This window comes from Ranitomeya variabilis, chromosome 5 (genome assembly GCF_051348905.1).
Source record: "Ranitomeya variabilis isolate aRanVar5 chromosome 5, aRanVar5.hap1, whole genome shotgun sequence".
Lineage (NCBI taxonomy): Eukaryota > Metazoa > Chordata > Amphibia > Anura > Dendrobatidae > Ranitomeya > Ranitomeya variabilis.
The window spans coordinates 90295988-90314642 of NC_135236.1; the positions used below are offsets into that span (position 1 = coordinate 90295988).

Sequence of the window (18655 nt, forward strand, 5' to 3'; positions counted from 1 at the left end):
CACCCATTTCACAACTAGTCACACCCATATCCACGTCCCAACCACATCCATTTAGCACTGCTGATCACAGTTTCATAAACAATAATTATGAACAAAAAAATATGGCCACACATGATGCTCAATACTGTATAATGGCCACACATGATGCTCCATACTGTATAATGGCCCCGCATGATGCACAATACTGTATAATGGCCACACATGATGCTCAATACTGAATAATGGTCACACATGATGCGCCATACTGTATAATGGCCACACATGATGCTCCATACTGTATAATGGCCACACAGTGCTCCATACTGTATAATGGCCACACATGATGCTCCATACTGTATAATGGTCACACAGTGCTCCATACTGTATAATGGCCACACATGATGCTCCATACTGTATAATGGCCACACAGTGCTCAATACTGTATAATGGCCACACATGATGCTCAATACTGTATAATGGCCACACATGATATTGCGTACAGTATAATGACCAGTTACTCCTACACACGTGGCTGCGCTCCGTACACCTTGCACACAGGGCTCCGCTCTGTACACCTCGTACACACGCGGCTCCGCTCCGTACACCTTGCACACATGGCTCTGCTCCGTACACATTGTACACACACGTCTCCACTCCGTACACCTCATACACACCTGGCTCTGCTCCATACACCTCGTACACACGCGGCTCTGCTCCGTACACCTCATACACATACGGCTCCGCTCCGTGCACCTCGTAAACATGTGGCTCTGCTACATCCACATTGTAAACCCTTCCTGACCCCACACATAAGCTTACCCTTATCCAGCACCATGACAGCACGGCAGAGTCCTGCAATACACGGAGACCCTTGATCATGTGACTCCTGACTCCTCCCCTCCTGTGACCTCATCATAGGTCCTGTGCGCAAAGAGCAGCGGTAGCCATATATGTGGTGTGCAGCTCTCTGTGGGTGGAGGGATGCGGCTCTGCAGTGTGGGACAAGTACGGTCCCGCCCGTGACCGCGGGGCAGACTCTCAAAATCGGGACTGCCCCGCAGAATAAGGGACGGTTGGGAGGTGTGTATCAACTGTCCAGAGGAAACTGCGAGAAGCAGGCCTTTATGGTCAAATTGCTGGAAAGACACCACTACTGAGGTCTACAAACAAGTACATACTTATTTGGGCCAAGCAACACAAGGACTGGGCGTTAGATCAGTGGAAATCTGTACTGTGCTCTGGTGAGACAAAATTCGAGATTTTTCTTACCAGCCACCATGACTTTGTGAGACAGAGAAAAGGTGAGAAGATGGTGTTTACATGTGTTGTGCCCAAAGTGAAGCATGGAGGATGTGATGGTGTGGAGGTGCTTCGCTAGTGACTTTGTTGGTGATTTACTCCAAATTCAAGGCACACTTACCCAGCATTGCCACCAAAACATTCTGGGAACATTATTTGTTTTGCAACAGGACAATGAACTAAAAGACATCTCCAGGCTACGTAAGGGCAATGTGAACATGGCATGGCCTCCACAATCTCCTGACCTCAACCCAATTGATATGGTTGGGAATGAAATGGATGCAGAGTGAAGGCACCACCACGTCTGAGAACTCCTTCAAGACTGTAGAAAAGTCATTCCAGGTGACACCTGATGACGCTGCTTGAGATGAGAGAATGCCAATGGGGTGTAAAGCAGCCATCAGTGTAACCGGGATGCACTTTTAGGAATTTAAGGTTTAACACGTTTCTTAACTCCTTGTTTTCATATCTGTTCCATCATCGCTTAGCTGCCTTCAAGAAAAAGGCAGATTTATGAAAAGTGTGTTTGTTGCCCATAGCAACCAATCACAATGTGTTTTTTATTTTCTACTCGGATTATAAGAAATGAAAGCTGCGCTGTGATTTGGTGCTATGGGCAGATTTTCCTATTCCTTTACGTTCCCCAAATCTTCTCGGCAGACTCCAGCTGTTTCTGCGAAAACCATTTTCCTTTAAAATAAAGACTCTTTCACAACATGACGATTCCGTTTGAGAATGTTACCTATTATTTCCCCTCAGGTTAAGGTCAAGGAGGGAGAGAGGGGTGGGGGTGTCTGTGCTGTATTTAGGGGGGGAGGGTGGTGTTAAAGGGGGCATTTTTTTCATTTCATCTAGTGAATAGGTCATTCACGTGAAGGTCCTCTCTTACACCAAAGCCGAAATCGTCACGACTGACATTTATACTAACGAGCAACGTTTCATAATGATTTTTCTTTTTTTTATGGTGTACCGGACCATAAAATGGCTGACTTCATTGTGTGTAAGCGACAGGTGCTTTTATTTTTTTTAACCTACTGGGCAATTAAAGAGCGTCGTATAAATGAATATTCATGAGAATGCAGTCAATAAATTCTTTAGAAACTAATGACATCACAAATGCTTCCTTTAATGGTGATGTCTCCAAGGGAATTATTAAGCTGCACGGTCGGGAAAACTTGGTTTAGCCCAGAAAATGGCTGCTTCCACCGTGTGTGGGCAAGGGGTACACATTCATCACGATTAGAAGCGTCGACCTGTAGCTCTTTAGGTATGGCACGATTGCGGCTCCTCACATGCTCTGCCCGCCTGTGGCATCTCTCCAGCGCTTGGCGATGGAATCGTAGGCAGGACATAATATATTCCATTTGATGTTTTCTGCAGGCGCCAGGAGCTACAGCAGCTGAGAGTGCTGCAGAAGGAAGAGATGAAAGCCCAGAGCCAGCTGGAGCAGCGGATGCAGAGAGAGAGGGAGATCATGTTCCGACACATTGAACAAGAGATTATAGTAAGTGGGGTCACAAGACAAAGCTGTAGACAATGGGTGGGCTGGGGGACTCGCGAGGTCACAAGCTCAACCCATTGACAGGCATTTTAGAGGAGACTGAGCAGAAACTGCTCCCAGGCATCCCCTCTATGACTTATTGATAACAGGAGGGCTCTAATATGGATGGCAGGGAATGCATCCATGCAACGTTAATGGTTAAGGCTCGTCTTGATTGCTAGGAGGTTCAGGATTGCAGGTTTTCTCCAAGGATCCGACGCTTGTATTCACATAGAGGTTTTGTGCGTTTACAGAGTAAAAAACAGTATTATGAGCGAGAGATCGAGGCCTTGGAGAGACAGATGGAGCAGGGACGAGCACGAAGGGAGCAGGAGCACACCAACCGCCTGCAGCAAGACGCCCTCCGAATCAAGTCTCAGCACCAGAAAGAGAGGAACAAGAAGAAATTGGAGTTCAAGGACAAAAGGCAAGAGGTAACAAAGCTTTATCCACCGTGGTCCTGACCAAAATACATTGCAAGATTACACTCAGAAACTGTGCCAAAAACTGAACAATAAAAGCATGAATACAATATACAGGTGGATCTGGAGCATTAAAGGGAACTGGTCGGCTAAAAAGAAGCAGCATTAAAGGGGTTGTCCAGACTTGTGATTAAAGGCTGCAGTCATATGTGGCTGCAGAATGCCGAATCATAAAAGTGTGTGCGGTGCACACACTGTCACAATTCCGCTTTATTTCCTGTGCTTGCTGGCAAGCATGTGATCACATGTAGGTGATTTAGATAATTGCAGTCACACATCGACTAGACTCATCTGGCTTCTCTCAATTCACTTCTATTGAGAAAAGCCGAGCAAGTCCAGTCGTCATGTGGCTGCAAGTATGCAAATCACCTACGTGTGGTCATGTGACTGCAAACTAATACAGGGAATACAGAGAATCATGACAGTGTGTGCACCACGATTTCCCAGTTTGCAGCCATATAAATTACTGATGACTTTAGTCACAAGGTTGGACAACCCCTTTAACCTGCACCAATAGGGATAATCTGCAGGTAAATACCATTTTAAATATATGTGGCTTTATAATGAAATTGCAGCTACAGGGAGAATATTTCTGCATTTTTCGCTCTCTGAGAATCTGTCAGTTGGATCGACCCTCCTAAGCCGTCTAGATGGTCACGTAGGTCATAGGAACCTGAATAACATGATACCGTGATATCTGTGATCCCATATCTTATTCCAGAGAAATCCACATTTTTCATAATATCTAAATGAGCTGTTAAGATCTATGGGCTGCACATACAGGTGCTTCTCGCAAAATTAGAATATCATCAAAAAGTTAATTTATTTCAGTTCTTCAATACAAAAAGTGGAACTCATATTACATAGTCATTACAATCAGAGTGATCTATTTCAAGTGTTTATTTCTGTTGATGATTATGGCTTACAGCCAATGACAACCTAAAAGTCACTATCCCAGTAAATTAGAATTAACAAAAAAAAAAAAAACACCTGCAAAGGTTTACTAAGCGTTTAAAAAGGTCCCTTAGGGTACGTTCACACAGGACTTTTTTTGCTGCGTATTTGTGCTGCTTTTTTTATGCTAATTTAGGTGCGTATTTGGTGCGTTTTTTGGGTAAGTTCACACAGGACTTTTTTGCTGCGTATTTTTTTGCTGCATTTTTTATGCCAATTTTCAGCTGCTTATAGATGCGTTTTTTGTGCGGTTTTGGTGCGTTTTTTTTTCTATTTGTGCATGATAATAAAGTTGAGTGACCCCAGTGGAGCTTAGCATCACCTTCATCCCAGCGGGGGAACAATTTACGGCGAATTATCGGCCTTTTTTTGACGATCACTGTAGTTTGGGCAAGCTACATCCCAAATTACAGGCATTGCTTCCACCTTGGAAAAATAAATGAAAACGTAATTACCAAATGCAAGATGAAATTAAGCCAACATTCATGACAAGGAAGATACAAACATACACATGCAGAACACATGAACATGTACATAACAGCACATGAGCATCGCAAAGTGTACCATTGCAAACAATCGGATAGATAGATATATCACAAATTAAAAAAAATATTACCTCCATGATTAGTTGGGAAACATTAATGCCCATCCTCCTATACCAAGACATGGCTAACACCTCACTACCAGAAACTCCCTCACAATAGATCACAATCAGGACACCTCACAAAGGCTCTTCACACCTCACAATGGCTCCTCACACCTCACTAACCACACCCCTAAGCTCTTGGCTGTGAGATCACTTCCTGCTGGCCATGATTTTTCTGCACAAAAAACGCAGCAAATAATGCTACATGCGTTTTTGCAGCGTTTTTTCCATCACCCATTCAAGTCAATGGATGAAAAAACGCTGCAAAAACGCAGCAAAAATGCTGAAAGAAGTGACATGCCCTATGTCCAAAAAACGCAGCAAAGCAGAAAATACTGATCAAACAAAAAACCAACGTGTGTGCATGAGATTTCTGAAATCTCATAGGCTTTGCTGGTACTGTAAAAAGCAGTTGAAAATTAGCATAAAAAAACGCAGCAAAAATACGCAGCAAAAAAGTCCTGTGTGAACGTACCCTAAGTCTGTTTCAGTAGGCTCCACAACATTGGGGAAGACTGGTGATTTGACAGTTGTCCAGAAGGTAGTCACTGACACACTCCACAAGGAAAGTACATTTTGCATTTCATTTGGAAATCAAGGTCCCAGAGTCTGGAGGAAGAGTGGAGAGGCCACAATCCAAGCTGCTTGAGGTCTAGTGTGAGGTTTCCACAATCAGTGATGATTTGGGGAGCCATGTCATCTGCTGGTGTAGGTCCACTATGCTTTATCAAGACCAAAGTCAGCGCAGCCGTCTACCAGGAAATTTTAGGGTACTTCATGCTTCCCTCTACCGATAAGATTTTTGGAGATGGAAATTTCATTCTCCAGCAGGACTTGGCACCTCTCCACACTGCCAAAAGTACCAATACCTGGTTGAAAAACAACAGTATCACTGTGCTTGATTGGCCAGCAAACTCGCCTGACCTTAACCCCATAGAGAGTCTATGGGGTATTATCAAGAGGAAGATGAGAGACCCCAGACACAACAATCCAGACGAGCTGAAGGCTGCTATCAAAGCAACCTGGGCTTCCATAGCACCTCAGCAGTGCCACAAGCTGATCGCCTCCATGCCACGCTGTATTGATGCAGTAATTCATACAAAAGGAGCCCCGACCAAGTATTGAGTTCAATTACAGAACATACATTTCAGTAGGCCAACATTTCAGATTTTAAAATCATTTGTCAAGCTGGTGTTATAAAGTATTCTAGTTAATGACTTTTGGGTTTTCATTGGCTGTAAGCCATAATCGTCAACATTGACAGAAATAAACACTTGAAATAGATCACTCTGTTTCTAATGACTCTATAATATATGAGTTTCACTTTTTGTATTGAAGAACTGAAATAAATTAACTTTTTGATGATATTCTAATTTTGTGAGATGCACCTGTAGATCTCCTTGAAAATCTGCCTCTAGAGGTTATTTTATATGAAAGGGGCTGTTACCAGTGTGAGACATGTAGATCAGGAGACCAGACTGTCCGTCATTATGTGTCTCATACAGGCAATGCCACCTTTCCTTTAAAATAATCTCTTGAGGCAAATTCTCAGGGAGATCTATGTCCAGCCCATAGATCTTAACAGATTATTTACATATTAAGAAAAATGCGATTTTTTTCTGGAATGAGACATTGAATTGCAGATATCATGGTATCATTTTAGTCAGCTTCCTATGACCTACATGCCCATATAGAAAGCTTGGAGGGTTGATCCTACTGACAGATTCCCTATAAAATAGTATTCATCTGCAATTTCCCACTAAGGCTGTAGCTATTGTATTTTTAAAAGAAAAAAACCACTTGAACAATAATATAAACAAAACATTGTATTTTTGCTGACACGTTCCATTTAAAACAAAAAATAAGCAGCGATTTTCACAAATGGATTGTGAAAATTGCTGCTTATCTCCTCTTTTACTGCGCCAAGTCCACCTATACAGTATTTTATAAAACTAAATATAATAAAATATACGTATGTAAAACTTAAAATCACGAGTCTGACACCCATCCTCTGTCAAATCATGTCAGTCAACTGTTCTACGAGTATAATAAAAACTGACTGTTGGAAATTGGTGTGGGTGGAGAATATCAACTTCCCAGAAGGCACCATATGGATAGAAGAAGAAAATGTGTCAATGTATTAGAAGCATAAAATATCTGAATATTATTTGACATATTTCAGGCTTTTCCTTTGAGTTCTTACAGGATTTTTTTTAGAAATGGGGTTGCACTATGATCATATATGCCTAAAACTCCTATGAAATTAATATATTCAATATTTTTATTGCTACTGGTAAAAACAGCCGGAGCTGCTGCATAGGCATTGGAGACCATAACACTATTAAAAAGGGAAGCAAGGCTTTCTTGGCTGGAAAAAAAAAATACTGAAAAATTCTGATCCAGAATCTGGAGAGTGCTAAAATGGAACAAGGAGGTGAAAATAAACTTCCCATCACATTAAGGGCCTTCATTGGTGAAGATCCAAGAAAAAAACTCAGCAAGTCCTATACCAATCCGATGTTGAGGGTCTCAGGATTCTCCTGTGGGTGTCAGCAGACAGATGAGGCCCCTATTAGGCAAAGTTGACTTTTTCTACAATGCAACAATTTTTGACTGGGGTTCCTCAGACCAACTAGTGAATTCTGAGAACTCATCTTGCATCTATACAGAACATGTGCACATCGTTGCTATTGCTCTCATAGGTCATATCACCAGATGTATCAAGTAGTATTTGTGAACCAACTCAGAAATAAAAAGCCATGGAAGAGTTGGCTTCAAAGTCACCATGAAATAGGGTTGACCCATTAGTGTCGGATCTTGGGCCTATTGGATGATTCCCTGGCATGAACAAAAAGCTGGACCCATCTGGGAGTCACAGGAAGGGTGAAAAGTAGTGATGAGTGAGTGTACTCGTTGCTCGGGTTTTCCCGAGCATGCTCGAGTGACCTCCGAGTATTTATGACTGCTCGGAGATTTAGTTTTCATCGCAGCAGCTGAATGATTTACAGCTACTAGACAGCTTGATTACATGTGGGGATTCCCTAGCAACCAGGCAACCCCCACATGTACTTAGCCTGGCTAATAGCTGTAAATCATTCAGCTGCCGTGATGAAAACTAAATCTCCGAACACAAACAAATACTCAGAGGTCAACCGAGTGTTCTCGGGAAAACCCGAGCAACGAGTACACTCGCTCATCACTAGTGAAAAGCTTTGGTAGATCTGCTCATGTGGTCGAAACTCCACTCAACCACCAAATAGCTCAAATTAAACCTTCAAAATCATTCATGTATTGGTCGACAGGGTTTTGACCACAGTGGGACTTTATGACTTTACCCTGAATGTTGTGTCCATGTGTGTGTGTGAACTGATGTCGAACGGGTACCTATCTTCTTTGTTTTTACCATCTCTACCCTCTCTTGTCTTACAGACGGGTGGGATTCGGGTCCTGAGATCCCCACCTTTTGCTCAAAAATCCTCTTTGCAGCTATCTGCTCAACAGGCTGAAACACTGAGCTCATGAATGAGTACATGATCTACAGAAACTCTACGAGGCCACATACAGAGTAGGGTATTGTTAGCACCCAGACCACCCCACCAATTTCCATGACAAGTTAATCAGAGTAACAATGATTTTTATAAATACCTTACAAAAAAAGGCACCTTTAATTAAAAGGAATTTGGAAGCCAAAAGAGTCAGAAGCTAAATCTCTATGTTATCCTACCTCATTTTTGGACTCTATGCAAAAAAGCTATATAGTGTAGGGAATTTTGAAGATTATGTTCCCTTGGAAAAGAAAGCAGAATAGCTTCCAGAAGGGAACAGCAGTCTCTCTATGGTATAGGAAAAAGAGAGAGCACGGAAACAATGGCCATAATAGATGCACAATTAGCGGCACTACACTCCGTCTCCCGCCGGTCCCTTCATTCAGAGATACACTGCTCTATTGAAAGGTCTCTCTCGTTACAGGAAAAATTTCTTCTAGAGCAACAACAGGAGCTGAATTTGGCTTTGCAGAAAGTAGTAAATGAACATAAGAAGAAGGTCGTAAGCATAGAACGAGAAAACCTCAGTAAAATCCACAGCCTTAAGAGAGGTAGGTGCCCACCGTGGAAACCGCATGTCTGACATAAGCTTTGGATTTTTACCTGGTGGCTACACATAGGATCAAAGAGGTTGTCGTCCCAACCTAGCAAGTTGTCACCAGGATTGCTGAGTACTTGAGAGGTCACTAATTAGATTAATGTGGGCCGAACCCACCGATAGAGAGATTCAGCCGACAGTCTAATATGTATGGGGCACCCTGACACATTATTGTCAGGGGAAATATCGATTTTGGACTGCCGATCGTATTGCATCCTTGAGATTAGCCACAACCAAACATGTGCGGTGATGGCTCTCTCATAGAAAACACAAGTGCCTAAAATGAATAAGTGGATCCTTTGCGCTGCTGATAAAATCATTGGGTAAGACCCTATTGCGCTTATTTGTTCCCCAGTTTTTGCAACATAGTGAACACAGAAGCACTCAGCCCAACAAGCACTCCTGTGCATGGGAAAGATGGCCGAGATAGCTGCCAGCCAAATAATAGTCTAATGTGCATGGCGGTCCCAACTCCAGCAGTCCCATGGACAAGGAATGGAGAAGTCTATGAAGTGCTCCTTTTATAGGGGGCACTTCAGAACCCCAATTTTGGATTCTGGTGTCCTAGCAGTGATGCCCCCAGTCTTTAACAAGTTATCAACTATCCTGTAGATACAGTAAGTGATAGCTTGCTAAATTAAGAGAATCCCACTTGGTCTCCAACACCAGATCTGGAGTATTGTGTTTTTGGGGTTAGGCTTAGTGCTTATTTAGGTGTCCCCAATGATTATTTTGTGATTTTATGTTCCCCCGCTTTTTCCCCTTTCAACGCTATAAGATGAATGTATCTAACATACGCTCTTTCTACAGCTCGTGAGTCTGTGATTCTCAGGCTAGAAGAGCGCCACCTACAGGAGAAATACCAACTTTTTCGACACCAAGTGATTGAACAATACGCTCTGCAGAAGCATCAGCTGCGCAAAAGGCACGAGAAGGTAACAACGCATTATCGCCCATGGACCCATAGAAATAACGGCTGTTCCTTCATGCTGTCCTGACATCAGGCGTGTATCATTATGTGCTTCTGAAGGACTCCATTATTGGTTACATAATGTTATCATTTACAGTAGGCCATGTTTTCAATCTATTTTTTATTCTTTTACCTAATAAAAGCCTAATTTAGGGGATTTTTTAATATACATTTTCGTGCAAAAATTTTTCACAGTTAATATAGTATATTGCCATGCTACTGTATTCTACCTGTCAGAAAGCACAGTTATATAAGGACCTCAGCTGCCATGTCAGCCAATAGCTTAGGGTGCTGATGGCATCCAAAGGGTTAAACTGCTGGGATCACAGTCGTCTTCGATCTACAAGCAGGTTGGTAGCTGTTATATTCCAAAACCTACAAAAGAACAAAAAGTGCTGCATGATACTTTTTTTTACGTTGGTGGAAAAGGGATTCCAGATAGACCCCATTACAGTCAATGGGTCCTTCTTCAGTTTGCATCTGTTTTGCAACAATTCCATTTTCTACATAAACCCAAAATGTAGGAAGCTCGTTCTTTGCCAACCGACATGACACCCTTCCACAAAATAGTTTGCATTAAATGTCACCCGTATCCTGCTGACAATCCCTAGGCTGCCCATGGAAACTGAAAATGGTTTTCCAGGATTAGAAAAAGCATAAGCGAATGGGGCTCGGCTGCAATACTACTCACAACTCATGGTCAGGGGCGGTGCTGTAGCTAAAAGAAAGTAACCATGCCTTTCTGGACCATCCCTTTAAGTTTCCTAATCTTCTTGGTACTTAATTGATAAGGCTGAATAAAAACAGAACAGGTCCATTAAGTCCAAACCCTAATTCAAAGGTATTGCGACTTGTCAAACCATTCATGCCAGTTTTCTGGCATCAAAGCTTTGATGAATGTGTATCCTAAACCTGTCTGTACACATTAAAGGGGTCGTCTGATATTCTATCTTCACCGCTCCCTTCCTCACATCTTCTGGCTGGCCGGGAGGTGGTGAGCTCCTGATTGATTGACAGATAGCATGGCTGCACCGCTGGCCCAGTCTGCGTATTCCCCCGATCTGCAGGCATAGACAGTTTTACCTCTGCAGTATCGGAGAAGCGCTCTGGCTCCAGCTCCTGTGCCCGTCTGCTGCCTCCTTGGCGAAGGACCTGCCACCTTTGATAGACTATGTAAGAGGCTGAGAAACTTGCCAACAAGCAGTATACTCCAGAATTAAAAATCCCAATATTCTTGAGAACAAAGGTAAATTGAAAAATTGATTATTTTTACAAGCACTTTGTAATTTTACCCCTTAAAGATGAGACAATCCCTTTATTGTCAGCCAGAGCAGATGATTTTGGTCGGCCATCTAATGTGCACGTAGGCCTTCGATTTTCCCTAACATCATTTAACCCTTTAAGGCTAAGTTCACACTGGGCGTTTTTATTTTCTGCAGCAAAACCTGAGTGCTTGGCAGGAAAAAAAAAGCTGAGGCAACATTTTCGTGGCGCTTTTTGTGCGTTTTCTGTCATGCGTTTTTCCATTCAATTAAATGGGTGAAAAATGCTGAAAAAAAAACCACTGAAAGAAGTGACGTGCTCTATGTCCAAAAAATGCAGCAAAGCACAAAATACTGGTCCTAGCCTGTATCTGGTTGTAAAAACTTACTTTGTGTCAGCCGACCTCAATGTGAGTAAGGGCAGGGGCCCGTCTGCGGTCATCTATCCATGGGAAGCCATGTAGATGAAATGACTCGCTCAGAAAAGGGGGTCCACACCCATTTGTACAAAGCAGGCTGTGTGATGTGGATGGCCAGCTTTGTATGTAGGGTGGAGGAGGGTCCCATACAGGGTGCACTGTAATAACTGTATTTACATCCACCACCAGGAAATGGAGCGGCTCAAACACTATCAGGGAATCTTGTTGGAAGAGTTGAAGAATCAGCAGCTGCAAGAGAAAGTGCGGAGTCAAAAGGCCCAGCGCGCGGAAGCTAGGAATCGCCAGGCAATGTTCAAAGAGCGACTGAAAAACCAAGGCCTGAGCGCTTCAGTGCAGAAAGAGCGGAACAAGCAGGTGAATGGCGCTAAATAACTCTTTAGTCAAGTTTTTAAAACTTCTATTGACAATTTTCTTTTGGGTAAAACTTGATCAGCTCCGCGGGGGCCGTCATCCTGCTTACCCAGGTTCTCTTCATTGTATATCCAGAGTGTGAGTAAGCAGGATGACTGCCCCATCTATGCTAGAAGTAGAATCACTGTCACGCTGCTAACTGCGAAATTTACCTGTGCAGATCTGTGGGCAAGAATAATGGGGGCAAAATTAACTACCCCTTGTCCCCATCGCCCAACCCCAGAAATAGGTATAAATATACAAATGGTTGAATAGTATGGTAAAGAAATGAGGATTTGGTGTTACTTTAGAATTTAAAGCCATAACTATTGGGTGAATTTTCAGAAGTCATTGTGTGTTCTGTAGATATATCAGTATTCCATAGCACAATGTCGCCCGCATTTTATCAACGCATTATCCCCTCTGCAGGCGTCATCTGTAACCGAACCAAAACATTTTTCTAGTAGGGATAAAAAAGATAAAACAGCAGACTCGGGTCTCCTACTATACAGTAGTGATGGGGCAGGGGAAGATAATTAATAATGGAGCGATTAGCAGATGGCTCCTTAACTTTTCAGATGAAAAATATTGCTGCTAGGAACAGTTCTCCATAACTGGGATTGCAGGCTGAGATCTTATAGGGGTTAAAATGGAGGATCGGATAACTTTACCGCTAGAGACAAATCCCATAAAGAAGATGGTTGGCGGTCTGGGATTTTTACAGCAATGAAATTCTTCCTTGTTATTTCAATGGAATTTCAGGGTGCGAAGCTTTTAATCTTTAATAAATCCTTCCTCTGAAGATCCATATACAGTCATGGCCATAGGTTTCGAGACTGAAACAAAGTTTGCTTCTTAGTGTTTTTTGATCTTTTCAGTAGATGTTTCTATGGTTACTGGTGTACAATTATCATCATTTCGTAGATTTTAGTAACAAATATATCAAGTTTATGTAAAGACTCAATATTTATAGTGTTGAGCCTTATTTTTCAAGACGTCTGCACTTTGTGCTGGCAGCTGCATATCAGCTTTTGGGCCAAATCCTGACGGGTGACTAGTCTAATCAGTGCTTGGAGTCTATCCTAATTTCTATGTTATCGTTTGTCCCTTCCCTTTTTGAATATTGACCATAGGATCATATTGGAATTGATGATGGGGAGTTTCCTGGCCACGGATCCAAAATGTCAATGTTTTGTTCACAGAGTCTCTTAGTTATCACTTTTGCCCTGTGACGTGGTCTTGATCATGCTGGAAAAAGCATTGTTCATCACCAATTTTTTCCTGGATGGTTGGGAGAAGTTGCTCTTGTAGGATGTCTAGATCCCATTCATTATTCATGGCAGTTTTTAGACAAAATTGTGAGTGAACCCCCTCCGAGTAACCCCACATGAGTGGCCTCAGGATACTTTACTGTTGGCCCACACAAGACTCATGGTAGGGCTCACCTTTTCTTCAACCATTCTTCCAGATGTCCCCAACAGTCTTGAAGGGAGCTTCATCAGAGAAAATAACTGTATTCTGGTTCTCAGTAGTCAAATCCAATCCCCCAGATATTTTCTGATATAGACTCCTTCACAATTCCGTAACCATAGAAACATCTGACTAAAAGATCTAAAAAACACCGAATCAGCAATGTTAGGGAAAACTAAAATTTGTGTCAGACTCAAAACTTACGGCTACGACTGTAGACTCAAAAACATATTGCTATAAAATGTAGGCCTAACATCTGCATTTCAAGCATGTGTTCTATCCATTGCTTGTGGGTAAAACACATGGGATCTAAGGGGTAAGGCTTCTCCTTGTGGAAGATGACATGCCAGTATGAGGAGACAAACCCCATCCATGCTCCACTGGGAAACTGAATATGCAAATTGTCTCTTCAAAAAGGAAGATGACTAGAACTCTAGTGCCACCTATTGGAAGTAGTAATCCTACAGCTCAATATCGACCCTTTTAACCCCTTAACGATCGCCAATACGCATTAAAACAGAGGCCGCTAAGGGTACTTATTCATTCATTGCCGTTTTAAAATGGTGATCAGGAATAAGGCTGTAGTGCCCCCCAGAGTCGGAAAATCTCCGGGGACCCCGGGGAACATGATCAGGGTCAGATTTTCCAGTCCTCGATTACGTGATTGCCATTATTCAGTGAATGACAGCGATCACAAAATAAAAACAAAACTGTGCCCGCTGTTAGGCCGGGGTCACACTACCGTAGAGTACGGACGAGTGCTATGCAAGAAAACATCGCACAGCACTCGGACCAGTGTTAATCTATGGCACAGCTCACATGACCGTATTTTTTATCAGGAATATTCGACGTGCGTGTATAATTGTAGCATGCTGTTATCGTACGCGTATATCGTCCGATGGGTGCGAGAAAAACTCGGACACCACACAAACCATCCGTGTAGCTTGCGACAAATACGCAACCATTTTCCTCATTTCAGCCCATTGAGCAATTAAATTAAATGAGGAAAAGCAGTGAGAAATGTAAAGCCATACGCAGGACATACGGATACATAGGTGCGAGAAAATCACATCATCGCATTGCAAACACATTATACACGGAGAACACTTGTGCGACTCTCGGCAGGGAGAATCCGATCGATTTTCCATATGTTAACCGTGACCCCAGCTTTTTTTTGGAAAAATGAAAAATGGTTTAACCCTTCTAACTTCCTAACAAAAAAAAATTATGTTTCAAAAATTGTGCTGATGTAAAGTAGACATGTGGAAAATGTAATTTATTAACCATTTTGTGTGACATAACGCTGATTTAAGGGCATAAAAAAAAATCAAAGTTTGAAAACTGAATCAGTGGGATCGGTTGAAGCGTTCCAGAGTTATAACCACATAAAGTGACATTGGTCAGAATTGTAAAAATTGGCAGGGTCAGGAAGGTGAAAATTGGCTTGTCATTAAGGGGTTAATGAGCCTTGCAATACGGGTGAAACATAAAAATCAATTTTAATCTATTGACATGTTCACATGTGCCCCCCCCCCTCCTCCGCTCAAACTCACCCATTCCATGTGAATGGATCAATGAAAAAAAACAATGGACGGAATACAGATGCAATCTGTGAGACAGCACAGTACTATCCATTTATGATTGTTTAATGGATAGAAGTTGGGAAATTTTTATTTTTTAAAATGTATAGCTGACAAAAGCTTATGTCCGGAGCCCAAAACTCATTTGTGATCTGTCAATTTGTGGACTTCAATAAAAGGTAATATTAGCTGAATATTGCACTTTATATTTTTCCAGGGCAACGCACCGCCACCTCGCCGATTCCAAATCTTCCCTAGGGCAGCATGTGACAGATTTATGGACAGATTGCATTGCCGTTTGATAAATCAATCATGGTCAAAAATAAACTTCAGCTCTGAAAAGAGTGATAATATTTTGGGAGAAAAAGGGACTCTGTTCAGCCTTAAAGCTGTATTTTTCCATTAGAATTATTTACACTAGAAAACCTGTTTCTGCCCAATAAAGCTAATAACCCAATATAACAAGACAGCATGATTTAATGACAATGCCCCTGTTCCATTAAGCTGTGTTTTCTCAGAACACAGCTAAATAGTATTTGAGCCTGTTGGTAAATCTGAACCCTGAAGTAACCCCTTTATAGGTCAAAAATCTACATATACCGTATATATATTTTTTTTACATATTCATATCTGCCTATCCACTGTGCATACTCTATTTCTTGCATTGCATTTTGCACTACGTTTTTTGAAAAACAAACAAAACAAAAAATAAAAAAGATAAACTTAAAGCAAGAGAATGGTCCTGGAGCTTGCACATGCCACTTCAGAGCTTTATCAAGCATCATAGAATTATCAGTATAAAAAGGACAAATATGAGTCTAGAGCAGTATGTATAAAGCCTGTAATCACACATGTACAGGAAATATACCGTATTTCTTCCACATTTTTTATTATTCTAAACACATCTGCTTTTTTTCAGTTCTTGCAACAAGAAACAATCCGACAAAAAGACGAGTCTCAGAAGTTGCAACAGAAGCAAGAACAAGAGCTGCAGAAGTTCAAGGAGCATCTAGAAGAGACATGCAGAGAGCTGGTGCAGATACAGGTGAAGACACAAGATGGTCACAATCAGACATTGTCGAAAACGTCTGTGTATTTAGAAGATTATACATTTACTAGCTATTGAACCCTTTCTACGCCCGGGTGGCGAGCATTTATATTGGTATATGGTCTCCATCCTGGCATGTGCCGCTTCCATCCGGCGCCCTAATCTTTTGATGTGCTGCTACCATCTTGCGCCTCCTTCCTGTCATGTGCAGCCCCCATCTTGCGACCCCTCCCTGTCATATGCAACCCCATCTTGCGCCCTCATCCTGTTTTGTGCACCTCCATATTGTCATGTGGTGCTCTCATCCTGTGCCCCATCCTGCCATGTGGTGCTCTCATCCTGCGTCCCCATCCTGTCATACTGCAATGTGCTGCTCCCATCCTGCGCCCCCATTCTGTCATGTGCTGCACCCATTCTGCCCCTCCATTCTGTAAACTCTATAGCATAAGGCAGCCCCCATAGGTAGCCCCTGTAGTATAAGGCAGCACCCCATAGGCAGACCCTGTAGTATAATGCAGCACCCCCATAGGCAGACTCTATAGCATACGGCAGCCCCCCATAAACAGACTCTGTAGTATAAGGCAGCACCCCATAGGCAAACTCTGTAGTATAATGCAGCACTCCATAGGCGGACTCAGTAGTATAAGGCAGCACCCCATAGGCAGACCCTGTAGTATAAGGCAGCACCCCACACAGGCAGACTCAGCAGTATAAGGCAGCACCCCCACACAGGCAGACTCAGCAGTATAAGGCAGCACCCCCCCACAGGCAGACTCTGTAGTATAAGGCAGCACCCCCCCACAGGCAGACTCTGTAGTATAAGGCAGCACCCCCCCACAGGCAGACTCTGTAGTATAAGGCAGCACCCCTCAACAGGCAGACCTTGTAGTATAAGGCAGCACCCCCTGACAGGCAGAGACCCTGTAGTATAAGGCAGCACCCCTCGACAGTCAGACCCTGTAGTATAAGGCAGCACCTCCCACAGGCAGACTCTGTAGTATAAGGCAGCACCCCCCCACAGGCAGACTCTGCAGTATAAGACAGCACTCTCACAGGCAGACTCTGTAGTATAAGGCGGCACCCCCCCACAGTCAGACTCTGCAGTATACGGCAGCACCCCCCACAGGCGGACTCTGTAGTATAAGGCAGCACCCCCCACAGGCAGACTCTGCAGTATAAGGCAGCACCCCCCCACAGGCAGACTCTGTAGTATAAGGCACCCCCCACAGGCAGACTCTGCAGTATAAGGCAGCACCCCCCCACAGGCAGACTCTGCAGTATAAGGCAGCACCCCCCACATGCAGACTCTGTAGTATAAGGCAGCACCCCCCCACAGGCAGACCCTGTAGTACTGTATAAGGCAGCACCCCCCTACAGGCAGACCCTGTAGTATAAGGCAGCACCCCCCACAGGCAGACCCTGTAATATAAGGTAGCCCCATAAAGAAAAACAATAAATAAATGCTCTCTTCTTCCTGCACTGCTCCCACTCACCTCCGGACCACGGGTGCTGGGCAGTGACGTCATCGCGCCCCGTCAGTGTCGGTGACATCAGATGTTGACGGGGGATGATGGGAGTAGGAGCATAGCACTCCTTCCCTCATCAATGCGGTCAGCTGCATCGGCTAGATGCCGATACAGCTGACCCTGCGATGACAGGCGGGGGCCCACTGCTGGCACCGGCCTCCCCCCCACCTGCTCAGGGGCCCATAGAGGCCCGTGGCAGAGAAGGGAGATCGATTCTCCCTGCTCTGCCGCAGAATGTGACTGTATCGGCGTGCTGTGCACGCCAATACAGTTACAGTAGCGTAGCTCCGGGTGGGTCCCCACGGTAGCTACGCTACTGCCGGATGCGTCACTCTGTGGGGTCCAGACTGCGCAGGCGCGTTGCGCTCACACAGTCTATAAAGGCTTCAGACAGAGTAACGCTCCTAGCATTATATTATAGATTATATAGGCAGCATCTAGGATTGGTTCAGTGTCCATTTCATTGAACTCCATTCAGTACAGCTGGTTTATTGGGATGTAGAGCTCCTCAGTCTATGCGGCCCTCCGACTCTCATGCCTCTGGACACGCAGCAGATATTTTCTACAGATTTATGTAGTCACAACTAGAGGAGGCTTATTGAAACCCCTTACAGCACATATGTCAAATTATGGCCCACAGGTTGAGCATATTTAGCCCATGACGCCGGGCAGTTCCCCCAGAGTTCATTAGGCCCGTGATAAGAGGGGAGTCTCCCACCAGGAATCGCACTTTCAACTATATCAGCATCCTAGATGCCAATACAGTTAAAAGCAATAACCGTATCACGTGTATCAAGCTCCATCCTCACCCCTTGGCATCACTGCAACAACTGCCTCACCAAATATGTGACTTATTGTTCTCCCTCTCCTGGGATCAGCCCCCCTGGAAGGGCAGACCCTTCACACCCTTCCCCTTATGTAGGACA

The 18655-nt window shown here is 43.6% G+C and overlaps 1 protein-coding gene across 1 annotated transcript in view; it reads left to right on the top strand.

The window, feature by feature from the left end:
* The window catches only part of LOC143775078 (uncharacterized), a 106039-nt gene that overhangs the window by 85715 nt on the left and 1669 nt on the right, over nucleotides 1-18655 (top strand). Inside the window, exons 11-16 of the mRNA XM_077262912.1 lie at nucleotides 2659-2782; nucleotides 3073-3252; nucleotides 8870-8996; nucleotides 9854-9978; nucleotides 11884-12069; nucleotides 16075-16200. Coding sequence (XP_077119027.1) covers nucleotides 2659-2782; nucleotides 3073-3252; nucleotides 8870-8996; nucleotides 9854-9978; nucleotides 11884-12069; nucleotides 16075-16200 — 868 coding nt within the window. The remainder of the gene's footprint in view (nucleotides 1-2658; nucleotides 2783-3072; nucleotides 3253-8869; nucleotides 8997-9853; nucleotides 9979-11883; nucleotides 12070-16074; nucleotides 16201-18655) is intronic.